The sequence below is a fragment of the Ipomoea triloba genome, chromosome 6 (assembly GCF_003576645.1).
Source record: "Ipomoea triloba cultivar NCNSP0323 chromosome 6, ASM357664v1".
Lineage (NCBI taxonomy): Eukaryota > Viridiplantae > Streptophyta > Magnoliopsida > Solanales > Convolvulaceae > Ipomoea > Ipomoea triloba.
Window position 1 is genome coordinate 12,091,375 of NC_044921.1, and position 15,006 is coordinate 12,106,380.

Genomic DNA, 15,006 nt, shown 5'->3' on the forward strand with positions numbered 1-15,006 from the left:
CATTTCTGAATTATTAGTGGTGTAAATGTTGCCCCTCAATTTTTAAAACGGTACATATATTGTCCTTCCCGTACCTTCAACTTTGGATTACGGTTACCCAATTTTGGATTTCGGATTTCGATTTGTATTCAGATATTATTAAAGTAATTTTAAAATAATTTTTTTAAGAAAATGTTAATAAAAACTAAAAACATTTACTTTACAAATACTCTAGTATAGAGTTATTCAGCATATTTTAGCCAAAATAAGTAAATACGTAAACAAAATAAAACAAACAAGTTACAATTTACAATCATAACAAATACAATTATACAAATTTACAACTTATAAACAGAAACATATAATAATTTTACAACAAAAATCTAAGTTTAACTTTAACAAAATTTCAAGTTAAACTTCAATTCAATCTTAAATGAGTTAAGTCTTTCAACAATCAACAATCATCAACAACTCAGCAAGCCAGCACCCGTCAGCAGTTCTACACTTAACACTACTCTTCTTCCTGTTAATATCAAAATTTAAAACAATATTAATCAAGTGTAACTAAGTAAACATCTAACTAAGGATGTGGGCATTAGGCTAATAGGCTCAGAATGTATTTTTCCAGATCAAGTAAGGATGAGGGCAAATTACTCAAAATGTGTTATAGTATCACATTAGCAACATACCAACTTCATTCTATTTATTCAGACAAAGGTGGAAGCATCATCATAGCCAACAAGAAAACACCCATTAATAACTAACTAAACAAAATAATGCATTAAAAGTAAAAACTGAACACAGAGCAAGACTGCAAGTCAAAGGTATACCAGAAATCCAACACTGTAACAATGAGCTAGGTTGAAGTTTTTTCTTACCTGAATTCTAGAAATGGGACATCAGTTGGGCTCAACTCATCTAAGGGCAACAACATTTCAATAATAGAAAGTTGCCAGGCCACTTAAAGGTTAAAGAACAGACAACTTGTGGAGTACAACAAACCAACAACAAAACAACATAACATATTAACATAAACAAAAGGGAAATAAATACATTATATGAATTGATGGCAACATTGATGGTACAATATATGTAGCTCCAGTGGGCAACTCTGCAAAACAGAATAAGGAAATTAGAATAAGAAAATAAAGAATTAAGAAACTAAGTAAAAAAAAAAAAAAGAATTACGAATAAGAGTAAGGAAATAAAGAATTACCCTTCTCTAATCTTTCAACTCCATCTAAGTTCTCATCAATTGAGATTGGTTAATTTGGTAACATCAACCAATCTTGTGCACAAAGTAGGGCTTCCACTATTTTAAGAGTTAAGGAACTCCTAAATGCATCAAACACCCTTCCACTTGTACTCTGAGTTGGGCGAGTTAACTTGGCCGAGTCGGCCGCCTAGTCGGCCGAGTTATGCGCTAGCCGACCACCTAGCGAGCAATTCACCTCGGCGTAGGGGAGCCTAGCGCATAGGCGGTTCCTGGGTGACTGATTTTTGCAACCGTGCTTGCAGCTCAGTCTACTTACTGCTTCCACCACCACTCTTCATTCTCTGTTTTTTCAATTGACTCTTCAACCTTGATTGAGGCCTACCTATTATAGCATTTGTAGCCTCAGACTAGACAAATTGTAGAGGATTCTGACTGGGTAGAACTGACAGAGTGTGTAGTTGCATAGTCATTATACAACTCAGCCGTTGCAACTTAGACCTTGGAAAAACAAGCTTTGCATTTCACTTCTCTATATAGCTGGACAAATTGATATGACATGTACTCCTCATTATCTCTAGGGTCCAGAATATTGGCAAAAAAAAAAAAAAAATGACAAAGTTCATTTTTCTGGATCCCCCAATATTTCTCAAACTTGTTTTTCATTTGTGTCCCCATTGCCTGTTAAATATAGAAAGCATATAAAAAATAATTACAAGTTAAAAAAGAATCAACTCAATCAAGATTATCAAATCAAGCACAAAGCAAATCAAATTAAAAGTGTTTACCTTTTCAATCCTAGCCTTAGTTGTAACCATATCTTCCAGATGCAACTCAGATAAGAGATCTCAGAGAAGAATGTGTTAGATGTGACATAAAGAGAACTAGATATTCTCACTGCCATCTCATAAAATTTTTTCAGAAGCTTCACTAGGGGTGGGCGTCGGTTCGGTTCGGGTGATACCCGAAATTTATTTAGGATATCCGAAAATTTTGGGTGATGCTTTATACACCCGATATCCGAACCAAATTTAATTTGGATATGTTCGGTTTGGGTGAAAACATTTCGGGTTGATCTTCGGGTTTAATTGGATATACCCAAAAAAAAATGATACTCCGTATAATACTTTATTCGGAGATAAAATAGCCAACAAAAGATCAAAAGAAATAAGAAATACATATATCATCAGTTTTGTTTCAAACTTAAATAACAATATTTTGCCATTGAACAAATTACCAAAAGTCAAAGTAGTCTAAAATAATAAAGATAATCAATTCCATAACAAGCATAAATGAATGAAAATGCAACAAAATATTAGATAAAACAAATCAAAATCTAATGTCTCTTTTAGTCTTCTTTTTTTTTTTTTTTTTTTTNTCTCTTTTAGTCTTCTTTTTTTTTTTTTTTTTTTTCAATTATCTCCATGATTCCAAATCATCAAGTTTCCGGCTCATAAATTTCTGCAAAAAATAAATATAATAGCATTAGTTAATAACATATTATTCTTTGGCATTAAGATTAAGAATACAATATATTATACATACCAATTTAATGTTTGTCTGCTTGTGGATCAAAGTGGCTAGTCAAATCATTCTTAGCATTCAAGAGTTGAATTTGAATCCATATTTTTGCTTTCAAAACCTAACATAGTAAAATTAAATATTAATAATTGAAAAAAAAAAAGAAAAAACAAGAAGGGGACAGAGAGACTTAGGCGGAGAACAAGTCAATAAGTAATATTCAAAATATTCAAAATTGAAAAAGTATAAGATGTTTAATTACCTTTTTCCATCTCTTCAAGGATTGCAATGTCTTCCTCAACACTTACATCTTTTGATTGGGAACGTAACCAATCTTGGGCACATATCACCGCTTGAACCATTCTTGGTGTTAAACTGCTGCGAAAAGCATCAAGTATACGACCACTAGTGCTAAATGTAGACTCCGAAGCAACAGTAGAAATTGGTACTCTAAGCAAGTCACGTGCCATTTGTGACAAAGTGGGAAACCTAGGTTCATTCACCTTCCACCAAGCAAGTATGTCAAATTTATCACTCAAAGGCTCAAGAGCTTCATCTAAATACTTGTCTAACTCAATTTTATTTGAAGGAGAACCACTTTCATTAGCATGCCACTGAATAAAATCACTCATGTCATTTTGATCATCTTGAACACTTGAAATATGAAAATCCACAACAATAGGGGCAGATTTGTTTGTTGCAAGAACTTGAATAGAACTTCTTGCCTCATATTCACTAAAAAATATTACACAAAGCTTCTGTAAATTTTGCTATTAGTTACTTTCCTTTTTGCTCTCCGTATAACTTAGCGCACACATACTTCACATATGAAAGCTTTTGAGTTGAATCTACCATAGCTGCAAGAAATATAACTTTATTCATTTTTTCAGGATCTCCCAAATACTTATCAAACTTAGATTTCATCCCAATTGCCATTAGAGCCAAATCAATATCTGTGGAATCCCTCCACTGATTTATCTTTGCATGAAGTGTCCCAATATCACGTAAGAATGTGTTTGCAGTCACATATTTACTTCCAGAAACTTTCACTGTAAGCCGATAAAAGTGGCTCAAAAATTTACCATTCTTCTAACAACCTCCCAATCCTTTTCATTAGGAGTTCTTGATGAAGCTTCATCTTCATACTGACTAACACCAGATGTTAACTCCTTAATATAATTAGGATCTTCAATCTCATATCTTTCAAACACTCTCTCATACTTCTCTGCAACATCTAACATCAAATACACACTATTCCACCTTGTTCTGACATCTAAACAAAGAGCTTTTGTGCATTCAACTTTAGCAAAAACTGCACAGTCTTTAAATTTTTTAAGCCTTGTCGGAGACTGTCTAACATATTTTACAGCAGCCCTAACAGCATTTATAGAGTCATTTACCTCTTTCAAACCCTCTGAAACAACCAAGTTAATAATATGTGCAAAACATCTCATGTGAAGGAGGTCACCATTCATTATATTAGTCCCCAAATTCTTCAGCACATTTTTCAAACTCTTAATGACATTATCATTAGAAGTTGCATTATCAACGGTGACACAAAATAACTTATCTAAACCCCAATCAACCAAACACCTCATAATTACATCACCAATATCTATCATATCCTTTGACTTTCAATTGGACAAAAATTTATTACCCTTTTATTTAACTTCCAATTTGCATCAATCCAATGAGTTGTAATACACATGTAAGACACTCTTTGAATAGAAGTCCAAGTGTCAGTTGTAAGAGACATTCGTTGTTTTGACGCATTAAGCACATTTTTTAACTTACACCTCAATTCAATATATAATTCAAAAATATCTTTAGTGGCAGTTCTTCTTGAAGGAAGTTGATATCTAGGAGGTGTTATAAGATCAATATAAGTTCGAAAACCGTCTTTTTCAACAAAGCAAAATGGGAGTTCATCAATAACAATCATATGAGCCAATCCTTTCCTAGCAACTTCATTATCAAACTTCCAAGTTTTCATATCCCTAATATCACCCTTCTCAGTTTCACCATTCAACATGTGCTTTATAGGAAAAAAGTGAGTTTGAGTAGAATCAATATTATATGATTTGTAATCCTTCAAATGATTCCACAAGTTACTAGTTTCATGTTTTTTTGTTTCAGTAGCATAATCTTTTTTGCAGTAATTACAAGTTGCACGTTGTTTACCACTACCCTTATCAATAAACTTAGCATAATGTTTCCAAACATCTGACCTGTCTTCCATACGTTTTCGCTTTTTCCCTCCACCTTCTTCAATGCAAGCATTCGGTTCATTTGTTACTCTAGAAGGGCCAGTACCAATTTCCGTATTCTTAGGATCGCTTGGCATTTCGATTTGGTTGTTATCTTCCATCTAAAAAAAAAAAAAAAAAAAAAAGGAGACTGAAATGCATTAATATATAGGAAATTTCCAATTACATCAAACAATGAAACAAATTTCTTCATTGTGATTGAAGCAGATTTCTTCATTGTGATTTGTGAAAAAGAAACAAAACAAATATGTTTATTTCTAATGGTTGACAGTAAATTTAAGAGAGAAAAACATGTAAATTTATAAAGACGGACCTGGTTATGGAGTTACTACTGATTGTTGGCCTTCTTCACTTGCTTTGGCCTTTGCCGTTGACAACAATAGCGTCGGCTTTCAGAAATTGGGGAATAAACAGAATAAAATTAAAAACATAGATCAAATAATATGTGAGAACTGAGAAACTTGAAAACTGTTGAGAAAGGACTGAAAGGTTGAGAAGCTTTGGATTTTGAAACAGTGGGAGATTAGGATTTGGGAATAGTCGAGACTTGAGAAGCCCTGGATTTGGCCTTTTATTGTTTGAAAATTTGAAGGGGATAAGGAATTGAAGCAACCTGACTGCATCTCGCCGTCTCTATATGTAGACAAACTGACAAAGTGAGAAATCAAAAACTTGAGAAGTGGAAGAAGTGGATAACAGAGCATCACTGCATCATAAATCTCTTAGACTTCTACAAGAAATAAAAACCTCACTTATAATTATTAATTAAAATTCAATTGCTTTTGCCTTTTGGGAACTGGGATTCTGGGAACATGTGTGTGTAAGCATTATATATATATATATCGGGTTTCAGGTACAAAAATAAAACCCAATATCCGAACTGAAATTAATTTCGGATATACCATAATTAAAAATATCCGAACTGAAAATTAATTGGGTGTACCCAAACTCCAATTTTCGGTTTGGATTTCGAGTATCAGTTCGGATAATCCGAATAACGCCCACCCCTAAGCTTCACTAAGCTTTCCACAGAACACCGATCCAGATAAGAAGGAACAGAATCACCCAAATCAGCAGAAAAAGATGGATCATTTTGCTCATATGCTTCAAGCACCCTCTGATATTGAATTGCAGTGTTAAGCATAATGTAGGTGTTGTTCCACCCTGTAGGGACATCAAGCTGTAAAGCAGATTTAGCTTCCACCCTAATGAGAGCAACAAGATCTCTAAACTTTTTCAGCCTAGCAGGTGAGTTCCTAACCCATCTCACTACATCCCTAACCCTTTTCACTACACATCTGCAAACCTCAAACCATATTGGACCACTAAGTTTAGGATATGGGTTATGCACCTCATGTGCATGTACTCCACCCTAATAGAAGAAGAACTCTGAGATAACATCTTGCTCTTAAAAAAACCCCAAAGTTGTATCATTAGAAGGAGCATTGTCGACTGTAACATTGACAAAGGAAATAATTTTTTTTTTCTAAAGCTTCCACTGGTTATCAATGAAATGTGTAGTAATGCACATATAATTAATCCTCTAAACAAAAGTCCATGTATCAGTGGTTAAACTGACCCTTTGGGTTCCCACCCTAAACAACTTCTTAAGGTTTAGCGTCTCATCAAGGAATATTTGGTAGATGTCCCTAGAAATTGTCCACCTAGAAGGAATCCGAAACCTAGGACAAGCAACAAGAATAAACCTCTTGAACCTCTGTCCCTCAACAAACCTAAAAGAGAGCTCATCTATGATTATCATCTCACACAAGGCCCTCCTAATGTCATCTTGATTAAAGACCCATGTCCCCAAAAACCCCTCAAGAGCCTATGTTCCAGAAGTAGAAACAATATTTAATGTTAGTAGGGACTCGTATATTTTGAATGAGGATTTTTAAGGCAATTCAATATATGATTTCTCAAAGATGACATGCTATCTTTTTTAGATTCACATGCAAACAATTTTGCATAGTAATGGCACTTGCCTTTAATCACTTTCCCTCAGAATCTAGGATCTTTTCAACGTGATCCTAGACTTTGGATCAAGACTCAATTTCCTTCCTCTTCTTAGTAGCAGGAACGGTAGGAATGACTATAGGCTGTTGAGTATCTGTCTCAATGCCTTGGGTTTGTACTCCTTGTTCATCTACTATTGAGGTTTGAAGAGGTCTAGTTCCACTGATACTTTAATTGCTCTCCATCTAAGGGTGAGCAAAATATCGGTTAACCAAAAACCAATAACCGAACCGATCGAAAAATTGGTTTTCAGTCAGTTTCGGTTATTGATGTAAAAAAATTTAGTTTTTCAGTTTTTTACGGTTATTACCCTTTGGTTATCGGTCGGTGACCGATAACTGATTATATATATAAATCAATGTTGCAAAAATCCCGTCTAGGCCTAGGTGCCAGTCGACCGCCTAGCGTATCACCTTAAATGGTGGTCTAGGCGGTTGGCCGACTAGGCAACCGCCTAAGCCGCCTAAGTTCTGTCTAGGCCGCCTAAGCACCGCCTAGGCCGCTTAGGCGCTGACCGCCTAAGCCTCTTAGGCGCCGACTAGACCTCCTAGGCTGCCCACTCGGGCAATTAACTATTGTTTTTTTTTAATGGGTTATCTCACTCAAAACAATATTATTTTGAGCGAAATAACCCTAAATTGTACAAACTCTAGATATTTTTTAGGTTAATATTTAATATTTTAGTATTAACTATTAAAGTATTATATAATTTATAATTATTAGTCTTTAAAATACTTAAACAAATTTATTAAAAAAAAATACACTAACGCCTAGCGCCGATTAATCTCCGCATAGGCGTCCTAGGCGCTAGGTACCCTCGAGCGCCTAGCGATTTTTTCAACCATGATATAAATATATTAGACCAATATGCCAGCCTGCCATAGATCATAGAACATAGTGATACTTACTGTTCTAGTATTGGGGGAGGGGGAAGTGTCTGCTAAGGAGGACATGGTAGGAGTCTAGGAGATGAGACAGAAGGTGCACGAAATCTGTGCAGAAGAGGAGGATGAAGGCGATGACAAAGCAGAAAAGTATGAAGAAGAAGACAAGCAAAGGCGTAGTACAAAAGTAGGAAGATGTCATCTTCCACTAAGCACTGGTGCCATGAAGGGTGGTGATCTAGATGTTTCCGAAGAACCTAAGATTTCAAGAAAATTGAGGAAGGGGTCACTGTTGATGTTGCTAAGAATGTCGCCTGTACCATTTTTAGTTTGCATTAAATTAACCATTTATATATTTTAGTTTAAAATAGCAAATTCAAGCTTGTGTTTTTTTTTTTTTTTTTAAACAGCAGATTCAAGCTAAAGTTGCAAACAATTTGTAAGAGTTTGTCAAGTTTGTAATAGTTGTTCGGTTAATCCGTAATCGATATATAATATTTCTAAAGTTAATCCGTAATCGATATATAATATTTCTTAATATTTCTAAAGTTAATCCGTAATCGATATATAATATTTCTAAAGTTTCAAGACCGCATGCATATATCTACACATTAACTATTAATTAAACAATTATTTGCTCAAATTCAAACAAGGATAACATCATAAAACATAATCGATCTAAAACATATCTTCAATTGCACTATATAATATTTGCTCAGAAAACATAATCGATCTAAAACATATCTTCAATTGCACTATATAATATTTGATGTCATAATTTATATAATTATATATCGATCCAAATATTCTTAATATATTATATGTGCATCGCACGGGTGAAAATACTAGTTTAGGAGGAAAGAAATATCACTATAGTTAAGAATTAAATTGAGTATAACTGCTTTACTTTGCTAACATCCACATAATTCATAATTTGATTTTTTATCAAGGACAAAAAAAAGGTATAAAATGAAGGCAATATTCACAACAAGTGACAGGAGGTTCATATTTTCCCAGAAATGCCAGTACCAATGTCTATTAACGACTTCCTTGAAAGATTTATGATTGAATCCGCTATAACTCTAGCACTGGACTTCATGTAACCACCTGAAACATCATACCATATTGAAACACAGATTTTTAGATGGCTTAATAAAAGAAGATTACAATGACTTAATAATGACTTAATGAGTGGGGAACTTATTCAACCTGATGTAAGCATCAGAAGAGGGATATTTCTCTCCCGACCAAATCTAAAAACCTTTTCATCCCTTGCGGCTATTCCTTCTGGACTGATCTACACACACAAATAAATAGGCTGGCATTATCCTTCATAAATTAGCATACAAAGGAGAATCACATCAAACTCCACACTAAAAGATAATTTCCAGTGGACTGCATTGTTGAGGTTTTGTGTCAACTGGAAATTTTGGAGCGCAGAAAAGGCAGTGGCACAGAATCACAGATCACTTCCAGCTCTAGTTGAGTGTCCATTAAGAGCCCCACTTTGATAAAAAAAAACAAAAAACACGTGGATTTCTAAAGTCAAGAGTTAAACTATCTAATTAATTAGATTCAGCCTTTTTAGTATTTAAAAAAAATCCGAGAGAACATGTGGGACCATGGGTTAGCCTGTTTGGTTGATCTACAGAATAAGAACATGTGGGGCCATGGGTTAGCCTGTTTGGTTGATCTACAGAATATTTGTTTTTATTGAAGCTAGGATTTTATTTCTTGACAGATAAATTCAAGTCTTTTAAGAAGCTCACCTTCAATCTTCCCAGAGGATCTCCATCCAATATATCAGTGCCAGCATTATACACAATTAAGTCAGGGTTAAATTTATGTTCAGCAACCTGCAGATTCATTTCAAAAATCATAAACTACATATATATATGTATATGTATATTCTATGTTGAAAAACAAAGGGTTGTGTCTAACTGTGTGACATATTCTTCATCTTTGTTTCTGCCTCATAGCTACTTTCTCAACCTACAGAAGCACAAAAAGTCAACAGTCACCTCCACTGAGGCTCGAACCCACTCCCTTCCATGTGGGAGTGTAAACTGAGTGCCACTAGACCACAAGGTTGTTATTCTCTACCCACCAGATCTTTCAAATTCAACATTCTATATACATTAATAACTAATTAATTATTGCCTCTCTTAATTCTCCACATTGAGTCTCCTCAGTTCCTTCATTAGAAAAGGGCCACCATCTGTGTTTTCTCATTTGAAACTGAATAAAGAACCAAGTAAAGAAAATACAAACCTTAAGAGCTTGATCTAGTTTAGTCAAGTAGTCATTTGTTTCAGTTCCACTCTGTCACAATTGATTTAACAAAAGTTATGAGTTTGACGAAACAGAAGCACACAGTAAATTCATCTTAATCAAGAGAATTTAATTCTCACCCCAACTTCAACCTTCTGATCAATGTATCTCCTGGCTTCAAAATCCTTAAAAGATACATAACTTAGTAAAAAGACAAGTAGACCATATGCTCATGAAAAACCATATATTTGCAAGGGGACACTAGTGAAAATCCTGAGGGCAACAAGATAAAGAGGGACGCAAAGCAGGATAAACAATTTAGTCGGTAAAAAGTGTGTAGACAGCAACTCACCAATGGATAAATGCCAGGATTGTACATGTCAAGAATATAGACCCTTCCTGCCAATATCCAATCACAGACCAATCAACAAAAAGAAAGGGGTAACCCGGATAAAACTTGTAACCACAAGGTCATGAGTTCGAATCCCATCCTTCTTGGTTTGAGCCAGTCAGCTATGGGCAACCTAGACTGGTTTACCTTCTTGTTGTCCTTTGCCAGCTAGGGTCACAAGGTGGGGTTTACTCATTGTACACCCTCGGGTAGTGGCTACGGGTTTTCCTTGTCACCCCAAAAACAAAAAGAAGCCACAGAAAGCCCAAGGTAAGGTAAGGGAAAGAATCATACTGTCATTTGCAAAATCAATTTCATGGCCATTTCCTTGATGTGCATCAAGATCAATTATCATCACTCTGTATATGTAGATAATAAAAATTAACGAATTTTGATGCTCAACAAATTGCTTAAAATTTTATGTAGGTATAAATTTGCATAAATACCTTGATATATTCAACCTGACAAAGGCAAACTGAATACAAATTGAGATGTCTGCATAAGCACAAAAGCCACCTCCCTTGCTTGCAGAGCAATGATGAAACCCACCACCCACATTGATAGCCCATCCTCGTTCTTTTGCAAGCTTAGCAGACAAAATGGTTCCTCCTACCTATCTTAAACTGCTCAGTGAGTAGTTTGAACCATAATTTGTAAAGAAATAGAAGCAGAATATAATTAAATTTCACCTGCTTGCGGAAAGGCTGAAGAACTTTCTGCTGTACAAGACAATTAGGCAGAACTGAGACAGGTGGGACCTACAACGTAGAAGTACAAGATATCCAGAAATAAAAAAAAGTTCATTACAGGGATTCTTTTGGTTCCAGCTGTACTTCAGGAAAATGTTACGGATTACATTAAAAATATGAAGTTAAATTCAAGTATGACCTCAACAATCATAGCGACATTTATGCTGCTCTTTAAACTAGCCAAGTAGGACTCTGAATGTACCTGTCACCAAAATCACAGATTCTTAGACATACAAATAGAAGTTACAGAACATGAGGAACACATAGCACGTAAGCTTCACAGCAGGCACAAGAAATTAATACTTCCCATTTATGTTCACATTAGAGATAAAAGGGTGACATTTTTTTAATTTCATTGTTAAGTCTGCTCTAGATCCAACGAAGCTCGCCTACAAGGAAGAAAAACAAGAGAGGGAAGGAGAGAAAATAGAGTTTGTTTTACAGACACGCATTTCGACTTTTGGACTAATGGACCCAATATCCAGCAGATGTATAAAGTTCAGCCTCAAGCTCTAGAATCTTATGGTCTATATGCTAAAATCTTCTATAGAGCAAGGATAAGCACATCTGAGTATGTATAAGGCACTACATCCTCTTAAGCAAATCTAAGCAGGTATAAGGAAACTATGCCCAAGACCTTGTGGTCAAGTAGCATAAACTTATAAACTTAGCTAAGCTTAGGGGGTTACAAGTTTAACCCCCAACCCTTCAGATGTACTCCCCAAAAAAAGAAACAATTAAAGTCACTATTTGTTCTATTCCTTAGTTGGAACTTGTACAGCAGATCTCTGTTTCTATGATCTCCTGTTCCCTTCTCTGTCATAATGCATTTGCTAAAGACCAAACTGTTCCTATAAAGTCCAGGACCAACATATCACATTAAGTTCCTTTCCTGTGCTCATGATAGTATAAAGAATAATGGGCATTACACTAGAATGGAGAAGGATAATTAGATATATAAATAGCAAAAAATCCTAAAAGTTTCAACTTTCAACATCTTATTTTAAACAAGCACAAATAAAATGCAAATGAAAAGTGGCTTGCAATACCACTAGGAGATCATCTTTGGTTGCCTCCAGAGGCTCAACTATTTGCTTTTTCTCCAGAATTTTATCTGCAGTGAGGAACTGGCAGATACGACCCCATTTAGAAGAATCAAATGGGTGCCTACATCAAATTAATAAAAATGAAATGAACTTCAGAAAGACATTCATCACAAAATGGTTACCTCTGAAAGGATGAAACAAAAAAATAATAAATGTGCATAAAGAAAGGTGGAATATTGACAAGGTACTTGCAAACGGCAGACCACTCATAAAAGAAGTAAAATGTTGTTTGCACCAAATTAATTTTTGCACCAAATATTATTCAAATGGTGTGACATTGGAGGACTATACTTTGGTGACTATATGATGGATTTGCAAAATTCACATATCCACAAAGAGCACTTGAAGTCCAGCTATATAATAAATGTTACACCAATAGCCCATAGGATGTTAATATAAAATTATGATCAATTTAGTTAGGACTTCCTAGATTTCCAGCATGTTGAAGTTAGGGGTTTTTGTTCAATTATGCACTAAATATTGAGTCATCTAGTTTCATATTCTTGTAACATATAGTAGTGATGACTCAAGAATAATCTATTTACTTGCATAAATTTAAATGCAATCATGGATTAAATGGAAGTGAAGCTATATACACATTAGTGAAATATTGCATAATACTGATAGTGTTTTCGCCTTCCTAATATTCTGTAATTGTAGTTGACTAATAGTAGTGTTTTTCAGTTCCTCAGATTCTATAGTTGTTTAAATGGGTTCATGTTTCAAATTTAAGTTATGTAAAACACTTCCATTTTGAAGAAAATCACTAAGCAGAATAAAAATTTAGAAACTTACAAAAAATTTAAAATATAATAATTACCACAATAATAAGAAGAATTTAAATGTAGTCGTCATTGATCATGAATAAATGTGTGCCTTAAAAAAAAATTACATTAACATTTTCAAAGAAGTATAACTGCACTGGTGGTTTTCGAACATCAGTTAAGTATCCTGTTTACTCTCGCACTCAGAAGAATGTCTGTCCTATAAATTCAAGTCAGAAATCATAAACTGCCAAAAACAAACATAAAATATATATTTCATCTCCACATTCTCCAACCTTACTCATGCAAGACTGGAATTATGTTATTGAAAGTTCCACTCAATTAATCAAGTCTCCAAGGAAATTCATCAAGTGTACTCCAAAAGCAATAGAAGTATTACTCCAAATGCAGTAAAACGATATAAGGAGTACTTACTAACCCAATAAAAGGAGAAAAACACACACAAACACACACAAAGGAGATATATGCAGAGAAAATTCCAGAAAAGGAAAGAAACAAAATCCTTACAACTTTTCTATGCCGAGAAAGGCGATATTGTATGAAGATGAGTAGATAAGCGGAGCCTGATTCAACAAATAGAAGTTCAAGTTCAGTTAAGAACATTTGATGAAGTGTAGCTAAAACAATTTTACACAGACGTACATACACAATACATATTTGTATTGTATGTAGTTATAAAAACAAGTGTTGTAATTTTCACAATTATTCAAAAAATAATAATTATTTCCCGAAGAATAAAATAGATATAGAATTATATATCTAGAATCAATTTCTTATTTAGTAAACCTCTTTCTTAAAAATACGGAGTATCACTTTAAAATATTTTCCAACAGTAATAGAGGCGTGTTACCTTAGAAGGAGGCACGTCGAAATAGAGCTTGCTTGAGAGAATTCGATTTCGACGGACGGCTTCGGCGTCGTCGTTTTTGGATATCGGAGAAGGGCCGCCGGACGATGAAGACATCGTGGACCTTAGGCTAGTTGAGAAGAGAAGAGAAGCGAAGAGTTGAGGATAATGCAACGATTGAGGCCGGGAACGGTGAAGTTTAGCGGCGATCGGAGGGGAGATTATATTATCCGGCTGACGCACAGAGGATCATAGCTCACTTTCCATTTGTGGCGGTTGGAACTTGGGAGAGAGGTGTTTAGTTTGACTCGGCGAGTGTGGGAAGAGCTAGACGGTGCTTCGGAGATAGGTGTCAGTAAAGCCATGCGGAGCATGCCACGTGGAGCGGAGAAAATTACATACGAGTCCCCGCAGTTGCTTAGGGAAAATGCTTCCCCTCCTAAATTTCATCTTCAATATTTTTCCTCCTCTGGATGTGACATCCATTTAGGCCGAAGTAGTGATAAATTTTTGAGAAGATTTTGCAAATCTAACTAGAAAAGAGAAAATCAGAGTGAAGAAAAAAAAAAGAAAAACAAAACAAAACAAAAAATTGAAAAAAAAATTATATTTACGTGCCCCTGGGAGCGAGAGTTGCGCAACTCTCTACTTTAATAGTGGGCTCCACAACCTCTGAAAAAACTTCATATTTATGGGAGATACTCCAACTTTCTCTCTCCTCACTATCTCTTTTCCAACTTGGCAATTTTGGCCTAAAATACCGTGAAAAACTTCCAATGGGGAAGGCCTTAGGTGCTATGAATTATTTAACTCCACCACTAATTCAAAATAGAATTTAGCTATCAATGAAATATTGTCACATCATGAAGGATGAATTAGAGAGAAAAAAATAATAAGGGTCTCTATTAATATTGCCACATCATGAATGTGCAACTAGCGTGGATGTCCGTCAAATGCACAAGAAGGTGGCAACTTTT

General features: G+C 34.9%; 2 protein-coding genes across 3 annotated transcripts; both read right to left on the reverse strand.

The window, feature by feature from the left end:
* Nucleotides 1–426: 426 nt before the first annotated feature.
* On the reverse strand, nucleotides 427–5,057 carry LOC116023480 (zinc finger BED domain-containing protein RICESLEEPER 2-like). Its single transcript, XM_031264483.1, has 6 exons — nucleotides 4,508–5,057; nucleotides 3,796–4,283; nucleotides 3,534–3,691; nucleotides 2,976–3,448; nucleotides 1,033–1,090; nucleotides 427–502 (listed from the first exon to the last, which is right to left on the reverse strand). Exons 1-6 carry the CDS (start codon nucleotides 5,055–5,057, stop codon nucleotides 427–429), a joined length of 1,803 nt encoding a protein of 600 aa, XP_031120343.1.
* A 3,672-nt stretch (nucleotides 5,058–8,729) lies between these two features.
* On the reverse strand, nucleotides 8,730–14,485 carry LOC116021570 (histone deacetylase 2). Of its 2 annotated transcripts, none has more exons than XR_004099023.1 (13): nucleotides 14,033–14,485; nucleotides 13,690–13,745; nucleotides 12,341–12,458; nucleotides 11,431–11,493; nucleotides 11,232–11,300; nucleotides 10,989–11,155; nucleotides 10,837–10,901; nucleotides 10,504–10,550; nucleotides 10,292–10,336; nucleotides 10,152–10,202; nucleotides 9,650–9,736; nucleotides 9,090–9,172; nucleotides 8,730–8,987 (listed from the first exon to the last, which is right to left on the reverse strand). XR_004099023.1 is itself a non-coding variant. In XM_031262001.1 (13 exons), exons 1-13 carry the CDS (start codon nucleotides 14,144–14,146, stop codon nucleotides 8,884–8,886), a joined length of 1,074 nt encoding a protein of 357 aa, XP_031117861.1. In that variant the 5' UTR covers nucleotides 14,147–14,482; the 3' UTR covers nucleotides 8,730–8,883. The 2 variants fall into 2 exon arrangements, 1 of the variants encoding a protein (XP_031117861.1); XM_031262001.1 differs by having other exon boundaries at nucleotides 9,090–9,177; nucleotides 14,033–14,482.
* Nucleotides 14,486–15,006: the final 521 nt, after the last annotated feature.